Below are 18,875 nucleotides of genomic sequence, written 5' to 3'. Positions count from 1 at the left end.
ATGTTATGTAAAAAAATAAAACAGGGGATATATATACAAAGCATAAAATGTAACATACGATATCTGTACATTGTTATTTTATTTGTGTATAATTTCATACAAACACCGTTTGTTATCTGTGTATGCGTAATTTTAGTATTATGACGAAAGTGTCACAGAAGATGTACAAGGGTGGGTTTGTGAAACGCAGTCTTTGTGCAGATATACATATTACGTGCAAGACGATTTTTTGGATAAATATACATTGTAGATCACGCAGTCCACGCAGCTCAGCATACTCGGTGGCAGCGGCTAGAGTCACATTTCCGTGGCGGTGTAAACAAACGCAGCTCCGAGTCTGGTAATGTATGAAGGGCATGAAATCAAAGTGTTTTTTTCATGCGTTACAGTATTATGTGGTTTAATCTTAGGCCCATGTGCTTATTTTATGCGTACATGGACGTGATCGTGTAGTTTCTGCAAATGTGCAACACTGAAACGTTTCACAGCACACAGTAAAATCAATGGCTATGCCCCTGGCTTCTTAGCCGTGTGTCTGAAGAAAGCACTTCATTGTACTGAAGTGTGCTGAAAATAGTGCTCGCACAAAAATTTGTTTAAATTCATTTACAGCACACAGCTGTACGTAATATATTGGATATTGAACGACCGAGCAGTTTAGGTGACGAGAGACATGTTATAGTAAAAAAATGTTTTTATTAGCTAAGGAAAGCCCAGTTGTGTAATTCTGGGCTTGTTAAAATCATTCCCCTAGAAGGAACGTGATCTACAAACCGATGAGGCTGAGGGATGCGGCGCTACAAAATATTACATAACATGACAAATAGCATTTTTAAATGCTAGTTTTAGGCTGCAGTGCCCCTTTAACACACCTGTATACTTAACACGTTACTGACCAGGAGTGTTATACTGCATTTGGAAGAAACTTTTAGTGGTGAGTAGATCTCCAAGAACAGCACTGGGAACCCCCTGATCTAAAGACTGCACTGATAACAGTATAATATAACAAATACATTGCCTGGAAGCTGCAGGACATGTCTGGAATCAGTTTGATGGAGTCTGAGTAAAGCAGGAGTCTCTGCTCCAGGGCTGTTTGTCGTGAAATTCAGTACTAATCCTGCAGGCCCAGACATCACACTTTACACCTGACTCCCTAGACCTCTTACTGAACTCTGCTTGCTCTTAGTGAAAGAAGACATTGTGGACATTGTTTTAGTGCACATAGTAACTAACTTGAACACATTTTTTTCTCACAGGTTCAGTCCACTACCTGGGTGCCTTTGATTACATTTAAAATGGCAATCCCCATTGCAGTCCTGGACTGTGACCTGCTACTCCATGGCCGTGGGCACAAAACTCTGGATCGATTTGACATTGAAACAGTGTCAGATGAGTTTCTGTTGACCACATTCGGTTTTCCACGTGAGTTTATTTATTACTTGGTGGACTTACTGAAAGAGAGCTTGTTAAGACGCACTCAGAGGTCGCGAGCAATCAGCCCGGATGTTCAGATCCTTGCAGCTCTGGGATTTTACACCTCAGGCTCCTTCCAGAGCAAGATGGGCGATGCCATTGGAATCAGCCAGGCCTCCATGAGCCGCTGTGTTTCGAACGTCACTAAAGCTCTAATTGAGAAGGCACCAGAGTTCATCGGCTTCAACCGCGATGAGGCCGCCAAGCAGCAGTCTAAGGAAGAGTTCTACAGAGTGGCGGGTATTCCAAACGTCATAGGGGTCGCGGACTGTGCTCACATAGCCATTAAGGCACCTAATGCTGAGGATTCATCTTATGTCAATAAGAAAGGCTTCCACTCCATTAACTGCCAGCTGGTATGTGATGCCCGAGGGCTCCTGTTGAGCGCTGAGACACACTGGCCTGGCAGTTTAACGGACCGAGCTGTATTTAACCAGTCCAGTGTGTGCAAGCTATTTGAGGAACAGGTGAACCATGAGGGCTGGCTGTTAGGTGAGATGATATGTTACTTCTGGCTGCTATCTGTTGTTGTCATGGCTTTGCTTGTGCATTCCAAAAGAATGTGGTATTTCCCCCTATTTGCCTCATTAATCTGTCACAGTTTGGTGACCCCTGATGTTTTATTGATTTAATGTTTGCTTGTGAAATGGTTTTTGCTACTCTGTTGTCTGAGTGTGACTGTTTTGACCAGACTCTGTCTCACAGGAGATAACCGCTACCCTCTGAGAAAGTGGCTGATGACTCCGGTTCAAAATCCTGAGACTCCAGCAGACTATCGCTACAACGTGGCCCACACGGCCACGCACGAAATTGTGGACCGTACATTCCGGGCTATCCAGACACGCTTCCGATGCCTGGATGGAGCCAAAGGTTATCTGCAGTATGCGCCTGAGAAATGTTCTTGCATAATCCAGGCCTGCTGCGTGCTCCATAACGTCTCACTGCAGACAGGACTGGATGCCTGGACTTTCGAGAGGACTGAAGCCACAGACCAGTCTGAGGAAGACAGCGATCTGCCAGGAAAAGTGGACTTGGAGGCGCTAAGAGTCCGAAAGGAACTGATCCAGAATCACTTTAGCTAGAATGGAGCTGGAAAGACATTTCTATGGATTAGATTTGGCTTCTTAAGATAGACAGATAATTTTTCTTTGTTAGTACTTCTCAGTGAAAGTGCATGGATTCAGACTAACCATGAGTCTGCACTATAATTGTTTGACATTACGTGGAGCATATTAATTATCTAAATATGATATATCCCCTCTGGACACACATACACAAATATGATTAAAAAGACAAGATAAGATTGTCACATTCTTGTCAGGATTTGACTTTAACTTAAATTTAAAATAACTTTAATTTTATAATGAGATTCTTGTCCACTCTATTTTTGGAAAATCAGTGCATTTTAATTGCCCAGACTTTTAAAATGTGTTCTGGATCTGGTTATAAACACAGTCTCAGGTCAAAGCCTTTTAATAGTACTGTCTTAAAAGCTATTCAAGTAATCTTGCTGTGAACAATACCATATATTGGCACTAGCTGAGAGAAAACAAAAAAAAATGGTGTCAGATGGCTTTCTGTTGATCACATTAAGTTTTCCATGTGAGTTCATCCATAACTTGGGGGATCTGCATAAAAGAAAGCTTGTTAAGATGCACTCAGAAGTCGTGAGCAATGTAGGTTTAAAAAATAGCAAAAAATCCAATTAAAATGAATTTCTCTTTCATCCCAAATTAGCCAATGCAGAATGCTAATGTAGTTTACAAGTAATGGTAAAGCTTATACCCCACTAATTTGCATCATACAAACTGCATGCCTAAATTATCACACACTTGCCTCAAACTGCATTAGGTTGTTAAATAATCTCAAATAGACTTGCTTATTTGGTTTCTGAAACTGACTCATGTACAAAAATTGACAAAAGTACATTGCACAGCTACAATAGTACTAGCAACCCTGAATTTTGTCCATTTGTCTACCCAAACTAAGTAAGCAAAACATATCTTGGTTGATCAACTACATTTGGGCAAAGGGGTAAATTGTGTAGTTTTTATGCCCAACTATTCATTTAAAGTGAGTACTGTAATAACTAATGTATCATTGAACGAAATGCCAGGTTGCTCCTGGGTAATATTTCTATTCCCTATCCTTGCACCAAAGCCTGTAGAAAGAGCAAAGGCAGAGAGTAGAGGCAGCTCAGTGGCTCCAACCATTCATAAAGGTTTAAAAAATTTACGAGACTGAGGGCCTCGTTCTCGGCTATCGATCGCCTAAATGTGTCACACTGGAGAATGAACTGGATATATATGTATGATGAATGGGACTTTGTTAATTTCAGCTGTAGTTAATGAATGGTTGTGGGGCTGTAAGAGCAGGCGGAATGTTTCTGCTCAGCGCTCTCGGCTGTCAAAGGCAATAAATCAGATGGGGTCTTTAATGAGACCGGCAGTGAGACTCCTACAAAAGGCAGAAATTACTCCTTTTTCTCGGACGGGGTGATAAACGATGAGGAGAAGGGAGGGAGAGAGAGCAGTCTGCCCGGCTGCATTGAACAAGACGTCCCGTCTCTCAGCTGCTGAGGCACTTTTCCGCGCTTTCACTTCATTTACCACCCGTGTTCCGTCATGTCCCGCCTTCATGCGCTAGGATTGGCTGGAAGTTCGTATTCGCAAGCGGCGGACAGAGAAGAGCTACACAGTCAAAACGTTTGAGAGTTTATCCGAATATAGATGGGAAAAGGAGTCGTGGTACAAGAAGTGTTTATCTCCTCCTGTTTTCCGCCTCCTTGTGCTCAATACGGTCGACTACTTGTGAGCATAAATTGGCTGGCCAATCCTAGTGCAGGTGTCTGGACACTATTATTCAATCCCAGCGCAGGGAGGTGGGGTTTGTCAGAATACGGGTTGTAAAAAAGTTGGGTGTTTTCCCCACCCGTATTCCGACAAATCTTCCCTGTTGGGATTGGCTAGTATTTCATACTCCACCGCTTATGAGTGCGAACTGCTAGCCAATCCTAGCGCTGGTGGCAAACAGCATCAGATCGTACAGGGTGGCGAAAGCGTCACACGGCTTGTAGAAGTGTCCCTGAGAGGAGCAACGCTATGTGGAGTGAAGTACGGCGTCTGCATCATCACTCAGGGTTAAGGCGGCTCGTCGGCGTTTAGCTACGGAGAGAGGTAAGTACACAAAATCTTTGTCAAACATGTTCTCCAGTGAATTAGTTTCGGGACTTAAAGGTTAACCGCAAATTTACATCTAAATGAGTTGTAGTACTTTTTAAATTGTGATTTCAGCTGCCATTTGAGCGGGACTTGTGGAGAATATTAATATGTGCGATAAATTCGGTTTGCGCCCAGAGTGAACATGACAGACTGTGGAGCTTCACGGAGAATGGCGAGGGCAAAGCTGGTAGTGCTTGGACGGGATAACTGTGGGAAAACTGGTAAAACAGACTGAAGCAAAGCTTAATACAGGCTCTAACCTATGTACGATTAATTACATACACTGATATAACATATACTTACCCCTTTCTCTCCCCCCGCCCCTCTCACTTCATCTATCTATCTATCTATCTATCTATCTATCTATCTATCTGTCTCCCTCTTCTACCAACATCTCTCCACCTTCTCTTCCTCTCTTCTTTTCTCACTTTCTCTCTTCCTCTTTCCCTCCATTTGCTTTCTGCCTCTCTCTTTTCTCTCTGTTGTGCTCTATCTCTTTCTCTCCCTCCCCCTTGTATCTGTCTCCCTCCTGCGTTTCTCTTTTTCTCTCTCTTTGTTGTATCTCTTCTCTGTCCCTCCTTTTCTCCACTTTCTACATCTCTCTCCCTCTCTTTCTTTTTCTCTCTCTTCTCTTGTATCTCTCTCCCTAATCCTTTTCTCCCTTTCTCTCCTCTCTCACACTCTTCTCTTCTCTTGTATCTCCTCTTTCTTTTTCTGTCTATTTCTCCTTTCTTCATCTCTCTCTGCTTTCTCCCTTTTTCTGTTTCTTTGTGTCCTCTCGTTTTTTTCTCTATCTTCTCCTTCTGTCTCACTCTCTCTCTCCTTTCTTTCTTTCCTTTTCTCTCTGTCTCTCTCCCTCTTCTGCACCCTCTCTCCTTTTATCTTCTTCTCCCCTCCCTCTCCCTCTCCCTCTCTCCTCTTGTATCTCCTTCTCTTCTCTCCTTCCCCTCTTCATTTTTTCTCTCTCTCTCTCTCTCTCTCTCTCTCACTCCCCCCACTCTCTCTCTCACTCACTTCCCCCCACTCTCTCCTCTCCCTTGTGTTTAAATCCAGCTCTGTGTGTTCGATTCATCACTAAGCGTTTCATTGGAGAGTACGACCATAAAAAGGGTAACAGACACACACATATACACATTCATATACAGCCACCTTTCAGACCCACCTGCCCCTATAAGGCTGACAATCTGCTTTTGTTTCCTCTCTCAGAGGTTACCTACAGGTGCCGTAAAACAGTGGACAAAGAAGCGATTGACCTGGAGATTTTAGACACAGTTAATAAGGTATGGCATGTTTAAAGTCTGAGTCAGTCCCAGTTCTCAAAGAACACAGGCTTTCGAATAACATTATTACACTACACTATAGTTACAGTTATGGTTACGCTAAATAGGGAACAAAAGGAGACAAACACACAGAGGTAAAACAGAGGAAAATACACACATTAGACACTTATGTATTACACTGTGTAGATCTTATTACCACTTATAAAATGTAATGCAATACACAACAATATAATGTAATGGTGCAGTAGTCATAGTCTAATAAAAAATGATGTTATGCATGATTCTATTAATAAAGTGGTTTAGCTGTAGTAAAACATGATTATGTAAAGGATGTTTGAAAGGTTACAGTGTACTGTTTCAGGATTAGTGCTCAAGTCGTTAAGATAGAAGTCTGTAATAGTCTGTAACCATACTTTCCACTAATAAACTCCTAGCTTGTTATTTCCTGATAAGGGTTTTGTCCTCTATACTCTGTCACTGTGTTGACTGTGGGGCTCCCTATTAATCCAAAACCGTATCCTGTTGAAGAGTTTATCTTTTTTTGGTCTGTTTCTCCTCTACCTTGATGCTCTTTCTCTGTTACCTACATGCTGTATTGTTTTGAGCTGTCACACGGTGGACAGTAAGCAGAGCTGTCGTAACCATTCCATTCCTTTCAAGTCTATTTCTCCTGTATCGCAGGCTGCTCAAGTAGTTTTAATGCAATCCTGGTGTACCTGTTGTTGATCTGGACTCCATGTGTTGCAGCATCAGTGAAAGAGTTAATTAAGAAGGGATTATATTTAAAGTGATCATTTGCCCAAAAGAGAAATGTACAATTTTAGTCAGTTGTCAATCAGCCAAAACATGTTTTGTATCCATAGTTAACTTAATTAGTTTTGTACTAATGATTGACGTAGCTTAGTGGACAGCACCACACATCAGACTGTGGTTTGATTCCCCATCTGCCATCAAGTGTCAAGCATGCCATGCTACACCAATGGATGTTCCTGGCCAAGACTTATTGTCTGTTCTTCCATCTGGGAGGTTACATTAGTACAAAGGAGTGATAACAGTGTGTGGGTGTTGTGTAAGGCTGGCTTGGATCAGCTTCAGCTGCAATTATCGAATATGAAAATGTCCAGCAACCCCTGGTCTGCACCTCATCTCACTCACTCCTTCAAAGCAACCCTCTCATAAATGAAAGTCAAATAAGTCATGAGGTGCTGAACTTTACAGTGATTATACCATGTTGAATAGATTGTGAGAGTGATACCCAGCGGATGAAAACCGTGATACTGTGGTAAAATCACACTGAGCATGCAACAACCATCATCACTGCTGTTGGAACAAAACCTTCTATCTCTACAAACAAGGTGAAAAATACAGGGGGTACTGGGGGGTCCAGGACTCTCTAATTAACTTCTTGGAACCCCTATATGTCTCAAAATGTAGATTCTGGGGGTCCCTGAAAATACTTTGTGTGTGTGTGTGTGTGTGTGTGTATGTATATATATATATATATAACTTATTAGGATAATATGTTGTTCCATAGTCCATAGACACTCAAATACAAATTCAGGGAAAGCTGCTTCAACCATGAAACAACAAACATCTGTCTTTGGTATTCTTAACTAACTAGAGATGCGGCCAGTCTGCCTCAGGGTGGTCCTGTAGCAAATTGGTTCACCCACTTGGTCCTTAATAGCCTAGAAACTGTAACTATGCCCTAGATACCTCTGATTTGTAAATCTGAACACTCACCCAAGAGTTTGGTGGAAAGAGTGAATTGTTACTTATTTCTCAAAGACACAAGAGGAGATGTGTAAGAGCTCAGCTGATATGTGAAAGGCTGCAATACCAAACTAGAAAGGTGCTTTTCCACTTAAAAAGGTTAAACCAAACATCTTGCTGATTGAAGCTAGCATCAGCATCACTAGCATTGAAGCTAACGTCTGTGTCACTATGGTGTGTAAGTTAGCAGCCAGCCAACATGGGACCCCCGAATACCAGGGGGTATTTCACGCACTGTCTACAGTGTAACTGTACAGGAAAAAGGAAAAAAAAAATGAAGATGAAAATATATATGAAGTAAACACATCAGAATGGTGTTCTCTGTAGAGGATGTGTACTTACTTTCACTAAAAAATATGAATTTGACCAGGTGCACCTTTGCAACTTTTGCATACAGCTGTAACTGTATGTTTTTTTGTTTGTTTCTTTGTTTTTTTTTTTTTGTTTTTTTTTTTGTATGTTTTGCATTTATGCAGGAGTGCATGGGACCTGCTGCCACCTCTCTAGAGAGTTCAATCAAGTGGGGTGATGGTTTTCTAATCATGTACTCGGTGACAGACCGCAGCAGTTTTGAGGCGGTTTCACGTCTGAAGAGGCTCATTGACCATGTCAAGCAGACACTTGGTGAGATCAACTGTGGAATTAATAAGATCATTGATAACACCAACCTCAGATCAGATTTGGTTTGTGAATGGTGGGGGAGGGAGTACAGGATGTTTATGGGTACAGCTGATGTCTGATCAGATTTCATTTGAACTTGTGGCATTAAATGAATTTATTAAATGAATGTAATATTTTTTATTTATTTATTTATTTTTTTAAACCTATTCTCTATCTACCACATCTGTAGCTATGGTTGATTACCACAGACAGTCATTATGATGCACTTCTCTATAGTGATAAAGTACAGAAAATCATTTTACTCATAACACACTAATAAGTCTGTGGGGATGTGTTGAAATCGGTGGTAATCGACTGTACAGTACAAATACAGATGTCGATGAGGTTTCTTTATAAATGCATCACCTTGGTATTTCCAAAAGTAAATAATTCTAAACTTGGACGGACTTGAGAACACCAGTAAAGATATAGTTAAATATCTATGTAACCCATCATGCCTTACATGGGATGCCATAATGGTGTGGTGTAATCCTTCAAACCTTGTGGCTATACTGTAAGTGTATGTGTGTTTATGTGTTGTCCATCTCTGAGGCCTTTTATGATACTATAAATATACTTGCTGTCACTTTTTATGATGGTCTGTTCTGCTTTAGGAATACAAGAAGCACTAAACAGCTGTGTGTGTGTGTGTGTGTGTGTGTGTGTGTGTGTGTGTGTGTGTGTGTGTGTGTGTGTGTGTGTGTGTGCATTTCCATTACCCAGGAATCCCCACAGTGATTGTAGCAAATAAGAGTGACATGGAGAATGGGCGTGCTGTTAGGACAGAAGAGGGACAAGCATTGGCCAGGGACCTGAGGTCAGCAAACCCTTTTGTCTCTGAATTGAACTAAGAGAGAGGGAGAGAGATGAGCAGAGAGAGACAGAGAAATGTAAGAAGAGTGTAGTGAGAGCATTTACTCCTGTCGCTTTATTTCTTGTGTTTTTATAAACATGTTTTGATGCCACAGGTGGATTTATTAAGGACTTGAGCCTTTTCTCCTATTTCGGCATGTTTGTCACACCTGAGTTAATACAAAATACAGTTGATTAATGATTCATTTATTAAAGAATAAAACTTACCCAACACCAACTGGCCCTTTGTGAAAAAATACCCCTACCAATTAACTACTCAACCAATTAACCACATTTAGTTGATAATCAGTATCAATTGAACTAGACACACCCAGGCTTGATTACTGCCAGTCCTGTTGAAACTGAAGACACTTAAAAAAAAATCTTTCCAGCAGTGTGTTCCTCCAAGAGCACAGCAGCGACTCTTCCAGGAAGTCACAAAAAAACCCAAAGCAACATCTAAGGAAATACAGGCCTCGCTCGCCTCAGATAGTCAGCGTTCATGATTCCACCACTAGGAAGAGACTGGGCAAAAGTGGTACCCATAGGGGAGTTGCAAGGTGAAAACCATTGCTAACCAAGAGGAACATAAACATTTAGCCAAAGAAAAATTGTTGAAGCTAAAGGTGACATGACCAGTTAAGTTTAGAGTAACAATTAATTTTTCATTGATATAGTGATATAGGTGTTGCAAAACTTTTTTTTTCTTCAATAAGTGTCTTAGGTTACATTTCTTATGAGAATATGAAACCATTTAGCGTGGCAAATACTTGGTCACAACACTGTATACTGTTTTGCCAGGTTATTATGTAAACCTACCATGTATCTAAGATCATTTTATCAGGTACATCCACCATATAGGTGGCCGGAATAGGTTTTCAGTTAGTGAGTGTAGTACATCTGTTGCTGCACAATTTGTCAGCTGCCCTCTATCCTGTCCATCAAGACCACCGCTGAGATATTATTTGAGAGATGGACCATTTTCAGCACTGCAGTGACAGACGTGGTAGTGACATGTTAGTGTGTGTTGTGCTGCTGATACGAATTTACCAGCCACAGCAGTATTGCTAGGGTTTCACTGCTGTCAGAACAAAACCTTGTATCTCCAAAATGATAACTTTGCAGTAGAAGCAAAAAACATACTTTATTTTTAATGTATGTCAATGGAACCAGAATTTCTTTTGGTCCATTCATTGTGAAATTTACACAGAGTGTAAATGGCAACAGGTATTTTCAAACTATGTCAAAAAATGAAAAATGACAAAAATGGAGATACGAGGTTTTGTTCAGAGAGCAGCAATATATCTGAAAGGACTGTTGTTTTGTTTAGTCAGTTTGTTTAGTTATAGTCAGTAATTACAAATCGTTGCATGATTGTTGACATATGCCTTAACAGTTATTAATAGTCCTTCCTTTGCCTTCTTATCATCATATTTATCATTATTGTGTTTTGCTAAAATATTTATAACATACAGACTAAGAATTTTAATGACACAATGAAAAGGAAAATAAATGCCATTGTAATAGACAACAAAACTGAATTTCTATTCTGAATATGTATGATATTTCTACTATTTGTTTTAAATATTAACATATATTGCTTGAGATTACAATAGACCTACTCTAGGCTTTGCCCAGTTTCATGTTTGAATTGCTGTAGGATGTTGGTCTCCCCAGCTTCGCATACCTGACGGATAGCCCAACTTTTTTCATGAAAAACCTGTCAGTGATCCTTAACCCTACACAAGTAGTCCGTTCCAGTGACCACTGTTGGATGTTTTTGGTGACATTAAGGTGTATAACAATCCTAGCAACACCACTGTGCCTTGTTATCATGCTGCTACCATGTCAGTGTTGCTGCAGCAATAGCCCACCACTCAAAAAATATATCTGGTCCTATGGTGGCCCTTTCCACTCATTGATGGGTTAGATGATGGCTGACAAAATGTGCAGCTACAGATGGGATACAGTCAGTAACTGTAAACCCACAAAGTGCACCTATATAGTAGATGTACATGATAAAATGGCCAGTGAGTATAGATACAAGTAATAACTAGCAACTCAGTGTACTTACTTAACAGCCTTTTAATTAATGTTTGATGGCAGAGAATGTAGTTGATTAACTTATCAGTTAAATATTTTTTTCAGTTTAAATGTAACAGCTACAGTTTCTGTACATGTTTATGTGGATGCCACAGGTTTTGTTTATAAATGTGTTTGTGTGGATGCTACAGGTGTAGTTTTTTCGAGCTCTCTGTGGCAGAAAGTGCCTCAGCGGTGGAGGCAGCATTCGGACAGCTGATCCGAGAGGTACGACTGGAGTTCCAACGCCATCTGCTGGCCATGGACAAGCGCTCACGCATGCTGCAGATGCGTCACGTGCTGAAGAACAAACTTACACGGAGTAAAACCATGCAGTGGTGACCACAGGCACGGAGCACAGTTCTTAGCTGCCCCTCTCTCTGTGGATCAGCAGGTTTTTTGCTCACCCTTGGAGGATGGAGGACAAATTTACACTAATGCCAAGGAAATCCAGGCACTAGCAACTAGGAATTTGAATTCTAGTGAAATGCTACAGTTTTACGTCTTCTAACTATTTATGGATGCAAAAGTTGAATTCTCTTGTCCTTGTCCAGTAGAGGCAAGCTACGTTATATGATTATGCTGGCAAAGTGGTACTATTCCCACTAGATTTGCTGTTATACTAAAGGAAGGATTTAAATTCACAGAATCCCTGACGCATCATGATTGGGAAGGAAGGTTGGTCTTGAAGCATTTTAAGGGTATTGTCATCAAGAACATCACGTGTGTATAATAAAGTTAAAGTAAAGAAAAATCTTGTAAAAACCTTTAAAAATCTTGTAATAAATCTATTTTATGTTCTTTAATATGATCCAGTCAGCCTATGAGTCATGTGCCTCAGTATGACATTTAAATGTCAGGGATAATAAGCAAAACAAATAGAATTAATGCTGGTTTTTAGGAATTTAGATCTGAAAAAGAACATTCCTACAATGATTTTCTGAGGATAAAAGTTCCAAGCACCCAGTTATATCACAATCAAAATCTAATCAAAAGGCAGGCATATTGTAGGCTTGTTGATTGCAGGTACAGTTGGCATGGAAAGACCGCAACCACTAAAGCAAAATGAGATTGAGGCAAAAAAATAAAAATAAAATAAAACAATACAGCAGTGGTTGACTTTACAGTTTTAATTAGCAAAATGGTAAAAATTAATAAATACAAATTGATCAAATGCTCCTTAAACATCCACCCCCTTCAACATGAAGTAAGACATGTAGCTGTGCATTTAAATAACTTAGGAGAAATGTGAAGTCTATGAGGGAAGCAATCAAACCAACATCAGGCAGCACCAAACAACAGACCAACAAAGAACAAATAACATACAAAGTGTATTTAAAAAAAAATCAAATAAAAAGAAGGAAGAAAATAAACCAATCACATCAATTTTAAAACCATTCTGAAAAAATACTTGACACTTTTTTTTTTAACAAGAGAACTATGTAAATCGCATATTAAACACTTCATAAATAGTTTGGCACATCAGGTGTACCACTGCTAATGTGTGTTGTGTGCAATACTCCATATCTGATTGACTTCCAGTGTCCATACGGATGAAAGGCCTTTGATTGGGTCGTGTGTGAACGAGGTAATGCTAAAAGAGAGGAGGACAGTTGAGTGCCGGAGTGTTATGCTGAATGGAAAAAACGGAGGACCTGATGCTCGGGATCATCTGGGTTGTGTGTCGAGGGCTAAGCTGATCATTATGCGTTTTTGAACAAATTTGAAGGTTTCAAATGTTTAACACTTGAGGGACTGTTGAAAAAGGACACAAACACTTATCCTCTAGTGTAAATAATGCAGATGCAGAGACTTTCCACACTTTTGCACACTACAGATTTAAAACATCCAGACACAAATGTTCAGACCCATCAGCAGAACCTGGAATTTGGCCCAAACAAAGAGCTGAACATGACATTTGCAAATATCAGATTTAATGGGCAAACCCTCACCCCCCTCCCCCAACCACCACCCTTGCCCCCCACCCCAAACACACTTCTATTATATCAGATATTTTAACATCAACATAGCAAAGAGACATTAAGAACCATTCGTCTGTAGATTTTTAAAAATGCACATGAACACACAACTGAGACAGGCAATCTGTCTTGGCTGAGTGAGAGTTTAGAATGAATTTTGCACATTTGTATGTATTATTTTCTTTTTTTCCCCCTACTATCTTTAGCTTTATAGGGCTTAAAGCTGCCCACCAGCTTTTGTCTTATTAGTTGCTACTCAGCAAAAAAGTTCCCCAAAATTGTGTACTTGCATTTTAAAACATCATTACAAGAAAATGCTAGTATATTCAGCTAGAAAAAGGATGCTTGTTCCATCTCCAGCAAAAAGAATTGGCTCAGGGCTCCACTATACTATTGTGTAGCTGGACAAAAACTTAGCTGGGCTGCTTTAAAAGGGATTGATTTTAAATCAATGCACATGAGCCATGAGATGAAGACTAATGCACCACAACATAAAAAGGAACTGAGAAATTGTCTGAACCCAAAGTGCAACAACATATTAGCAATTTAAATTACAGATCTTGTAAACAAAACTTAAATACCCTAGATGAATGAGGCACTGTCCACTAAACCACAAGTGTAACATACATAAATGACACATCTGATGATTGTGCAACAGAAAAAGAGGTCATGTTTCCTGCAGAGAAACACTTGTGTGCACATGTTATGTTGCCAGATTACACAGATGCCGCTCAGTGCAGGGAGATAACACACAATATCTTAAGGCAACTGCTTCAGAAAGACTACTGCAGGACAGGGCAGTGTCTGCCTGAGAAGTGCTACACACACAGACACACACACAAAGCTGACACTTCAACAGAATCAGTACTATCTCTATCTACAGACCTGCATCACAATTGTATTTGACATTTGCATCGCCGCATGATCTGTTGTGCTTCTTTTATTAACATAATGATTTATATTTGAACACGAACCCATACGCGTCTTTCACTGTATTAATTATGCTTCGATATGGAATTTCTGGGCCTATAATGACAACCGACATTAACACCTTGCTGTGGCCTATACATAAACCAGTAACTGATCCTATTACTTTTTTGCATTTTAAAACAAGTTCCCACTATAATCCACATATATGAAGTAGTGAGTGTCAGGTTGAAACTCTAATGCTGCGTTACTTATACATCATATGTGACCAAACATTGGCATGGTGATAGCGTTACTGGTGAAAACGGATCATTATTAGAGGAGAGTTTTAGCAGTGTAGATTGTTTATTTAAGCAGGAAAATGTGAAAGATGCTCTGTACTTTATCTTTTGTTGTATAATACTGGCTTTGTCTGCACTGCAACAACTGGCATCTAAACAATGAACATCCAGTTCACCCCCGCAATCGATGGCAAAATTTTGGAAAACTGAACTCTTGGTAGAACATTCCACAGCTGGGGGACTAAACCTTCAGTCTTCCATGTGCGGAGCTGTGCTATTATCCACTATGCAACCTGTGTGAGTCTCAGGACAGTGGAAATGTCCACAACTAGTAACTATATGTTCGACAATGTGTGTGTGTGTGTGTGTGTTATCGGTTGTAATTATTGACTGAAATTCCATTATCAGATCACTAATTATAGTTATATCTTCCTGTTTATTGGTCAATAATATATCAGCCTTTGATATATTGTACACACCTATTTTATTATTATTTATAACAACGCCCCTTGTCTGTAGTCATATATGACCAAATATACACTCTGAGATATGGTACAAATGCAGCACGGCTTTGATCGTTCATCTTCAACATGATATGATAACAGAAAAATGCAGGGGTTTCGGGTTAGAGTCTGTCCCTCTATTTCTTACACCAGTGCTGTTGGGTTCGTGACTAAAGCTTACAGTCCTGTGCTTTTGCTCCAAGTGGTCTTAACAGTGCTGCCAACTGGAAGGCTAACACTTCAGCTAATAAAACAATACAAAAGACAAAGCCCTTTAAAATGCTACGTAAGCATCACTTAACAAATGGAATATTTCTAATCAAATGTGCATAAATCAATAGTACAGAGGGCAGATTACCATGTTGTTTTGTCTTTTGGTTCGGTTTTCTTGGAGTCACTTGTTGAGGATCATAAAAACTATTGATTGACAGACTGACTATAGCCTAATTAAAATAAGTTTCAAGTGAGTGATATGGGCACAATACACAATACATAGACTGTGTTTGAGATCCAACACCACACTCGGTAACTTTGTCTAAACACTCAAACACATCTCAATTTGATCACGAGTTAAGGCTGTGTCAGATTTTACATTAAGGGTTCTCAATACTGATGCTACACAAATACAACTCTACTATTCATATAGCTATTTAAAACCACCATAAAGTAAAAATACATGTCCCTGTGGCAAACATTTGGCAAAACAGAACTGAGTATTTGCTCAAAAAGACAGCAATAAAAAAAAATATTTACAGAATCGTTGCACAATCTATAAGACCATAAATAGGACAAATACATCTAATAGGTGTGTAATTTTTTTAAACACCTGGAAGACCTGCTTATAAATTATGCTTCACCTTTCCCTCTCAGCTGTTCTTATCTGCTTTGGAGCTCAGAAAAAAACAAAAGCCCTATGCCTCTATTGGAGAGATTCTGTCATTTAGACAGTGTTAATACTCCTTTTTATACAGCAACAGGACCTGACAGAGACCACAAGCAATACTCACGTCCTAAGAGCCGGCAAAGGCCTTGCCTCGGTCGTTCCCTAAGCTTTCCGACCAAGAGGCGCAATGGCAACGACAGCAGGCACGCGTTGGTGTGATATCTTAAACTCTTATAACTCTTAATTTATTCATTTTCTATATGATTAATCTTTGTGTTAAACTTTTTTTTAGGTGCTGGTACTTCAGAACTTTTAATCCTGCTCATCTGAAATGGCACTGCGGAACAGAATGACATGACGACACAAGAAAGGAAACGCTGAATGGCAACTTTGGACACCCAGGTGCGGGTGCTGGGTGATTTGGGGTCTGTGGCGCATACAGGGTGGAAAAGGGTCAAAGGTAGCATGATGGTACTATTCTACACCCTGTATTACCTCTGCCATGGGCATTACTGCAGGCAGCGGGGGCTCTGCAGTTCCTCTGAGATCCCTGATGCTGTTTTTGTTTATGTCTCCAATGCTGTTTTTATTTATATCGTTGTCTGTATTTTTGTCTATGCTTTCCTCATGTCTGTCTTCTGGCTCCAGAGGCCCATTTGACCTGCCAATCATGGGATTCTGGCTTTGGGTATTGCTGAGAACAGGAGAGATGTTTGTGCTGGGAGCACACCGGAGGAGATCGGTATTTCCAGGGCTTGAAACACTGCTGTTGGTGTTTGCAGCATTGCTGTTGTTTAGGCTGCTTTTTAGATTTGAGGTATCACTGAGGTCTGTTGAGGCGCTGATGATGATAGCCGGAATACTGTCCTTTATGTTGTTCTTTTTATCTGCATGTTGATCTTCCTCAGACGTTTGGGTGGTCTCATGCTGTTGGGTTGAAGCAGGGCCTGCGTCTCCGTTGGCCATGCCAGTGGGAGGGAATTTTGGCTGTGTTAGACAGGGCAACTGGATGCCCCTGATCAGACGCACTAGACCCTTCACTTTCTCTATTGATGCCTCCATTTCTCTCTGTCGGGCCAGAACACCATTTCTGCTCTCCATGCATATCTGTAGAGACAAGGAAACCAAGAACTTTAGACCTAAGTAATACATAGATAGATGGATAGCCAGATAGATTTACAGATGTCGGTTTGTCAGATTTCTGCCCTGGTAGAGCTGCCTAAGACAACTGCAAGTGCTGTTATTGTAAAGTGAAAGCATCTTGGAACAACAGCAGCTTAACTGTGAAGTAGTAGGCTACATAAGCTTACAGAACAGGACTGCAGAGCACTGAAAAAATTATTCTTGTTTGGAACACTCACTACTGAGTAACAACTTACCTCTCAAAGCAAGGTCAACAGAAGAAGTCTCTGGTCAGGCGCAGGACAAGGAAATGAGTGCAAGAAAAACTCTTTACAAAACTCCTCAAAATAAACCTTGAGTCAGAATGATGGCAGCAGTAAATTAATCAGAATTATTAGGCTAAAAGATGGTGAAAAGGTGTTGCTGAGGAAAGTGTAATCCAGATCATCTGGAGCAATTACAGCTCAGTGTCAAAACTGTTAACAGCCATACCGTATGTTTGCCCTGAGGTAGGCTGAACTTTATCTGGGTTACTGTATTTGCTAACACTTATTTTAATACGATATCTAACAAAAAATAACATTACAGGACAATGTTAAGATCAGTGAGCTAGCAAATTAAGTTTTTCTTAACTTATCTGCTAACGGTTAGCTTGATGAATTAGTTAAATTAAACAGGTTTACATTTGTGATAAAATATAACCTGTGCAAAGACAAATTAATATTATTATTAATTTATAATTGTATTTATAATTATAACTGAATTATAATTAGCATGGTTTCCAAAATCCTTTTGCTTTAAACTGGCCTGCATTCTAATTTTGTCAATTAACAAATTCATGTCTGCAATGAACATCTTGAAGATTGTTTTTGAATAATACAATGTACACTTCTATGTTCTTCTAAATTATCCTTTGCGCTACTAAACATTTTAGGTTGTAAGCACAAGTACTACAAGGTGGGGTCTGATGTGAACCTATAATGAGAATACACGTCTGAGGACAACCTGTTAAACTTTTGGTGGTGAACTGCAGTGAAATCCGATGCTAACCGATGCCCCCTCTAAAACCCAGCCCCAAATTCCTCTAGTCTGTGCTCTCTTAATGTCCGGAATACAATAAAAGCAAATCACTATCCTTAGTTAAGGAAATTGTTTTCTCTTGCAAGAAGTAACGGAGGCGAACACATTATACGCATTTTAACTGCGTATAATGTGTTCGCCTCCGTACACGCAACACATATCTACATGCTTAATTTAGGTTTTTGTGGGTTAGCGATGCTAAGTTACCCTACATCCACAGGTTTACCACAGATTTGATGTTCAACGGATAATGTTGGCAAGCACACATTTACCCCCTACTTTGACCTCCGCCTTCATAAGGCATTATATTGGTTTAAAAACACTCAGTTTGTCCCACCTTAATAAGTCTATGTTCTTACCCAGACTTAGCACAAAATTTCTCATTGTTGTTCCCAGATGTTCTCATTACGAGATGTCATCTGGCCCCTCTAAACTACCTGAATGGAAAGGAATCCCAGCAGCCATGTTCTAAAATGTATTAAAAAGCCTTTCCGGAGGAGTGAAGAGTAAACAGTAGCAGCAAATGAGGCAACTCTCTATTCATACCCACAGTTTTGGAAGGATATGTTCAACACGCATGTATGGATGTGGTGTTTAGTCGTCCACATTATTCTGGCCATGTAGTGTACTTACATACACTACTCACATTTACACATATCAGTGAAAAGACACCAGTGCACAAACAAGTGCAGAAGACAGCATCAAATGAAATATTCACATTAATTGGCAATGACCAGTGACCCTCCTTGTCTGAAGATG

At 40.0% G+C, this 18,875-nt stretch overlaps 3 protein-coding genes across 6 annotated transcripts in view; 2 read left to right on the top strand and 1 right to left on the bottom strand.

Moving 5' to 3' along the window:
- Window positions 1-234: 234 nt before the first annotated feature.
- On the top strand, window positions 235-2,764 carry harbi1 (harbinger transposase derived 1). Its single transcript, XM_036584006.1, has 3 exons — window positions 235-340; window positions 1,257-1,965; window positions 2,179-2,764. Exons 2-3 carry the CDS (start codon window positions 1,296-1,298, stop codon window positions 2,553-2,555), a joined length of 1,047 nt encoding a protein of 348 aa, XP_036439899.1. The 5' UTR covers window positions 235-340; window positions 1,257-1,295; the 3' UTR covers window positions 2,556-2,764.
- Window positions 2,765-4,431: 1,667 nt separating this feature from the next.
- Window positions 4,432-12,152, top strand: zgc:110699 (uncharacterized protein LOC325371 homolog). 2 transcript variants are annotated; one of them, XM_036584008.1, is made up of 7 exons: window positions 4,432-4,649; window positions 4,830-4,915; window positions 5,748-5,804; window positions 5,901-5,974; window positions 8,224-8,371; window positions 9,131-9,224; window positions 11,494-12,152. In XM_036584008.1, exons 2-7 carry the CDS (start codon window positions 4,837-4,839, stop codon window positions 11,681-11,683), a joined length of 642 nt encoding a protein of 213 aa, XP_036439901.1. In that variant the 5' UTR covers window positions 4,432-4,649; window positions 4,830-4,836; the 3' UTR covers window positions 11,684-12,152. The 2 variants fall into 2 exon arrangements, with proteins under 2 accessions (XP_036439901.1, XP_036439902.1); XM_036584009.1 differs by having other exon boundaries at window positions 4,480-4,649; window positions 4,767-4,915.
- A 2,176-nt stretch (window positions 12,153-14,328) lies between these two features.
- Window positions 14,329-18,875, bottom strand: part of phf21aa (PHD finger protein 21Aa) — a 46,791-nt gene continuing 42,244 nt past the window's right edge. For 2 of the 3 annotated variants that reach the window (XM_036583994.1, XM_036583993.1), the window contains exon 17: window positions 14,329-17,021. In XM_036583994.1, coding sequence (XP_036439887.1) covers window positions 16,389-17,021 — 633 coding nt within the window. In that variant the 3' untranslated portion in view covers window positions 14,329-16,388. The remainder of the gene's footprint in view (window positions 17,022-18,875) is intronic. The other variant, XM_036583992.1, reaches the window with a different exon arrangement.

The sequence above is a fragment of the Colossoma macropomum genome, unplaced genomic scaffold (assembly GCF_904425465.1).
Source record: "Colossoma macropomum unplaced genomic scaffold, Colossoma_macropomum, whole genome shotgun sequence".
Taxonomy (NCBI): Eukaryota; Metazoa; Chordata; class Actinopteri; order Characiformes; family Serrasalmidae; genus Colossoma; species Colossoma macropomum.
Note: the sequence above shows the minus strand (reverse complement) of the source record. Positions and strands in the feature narration are given on the sequence as shown.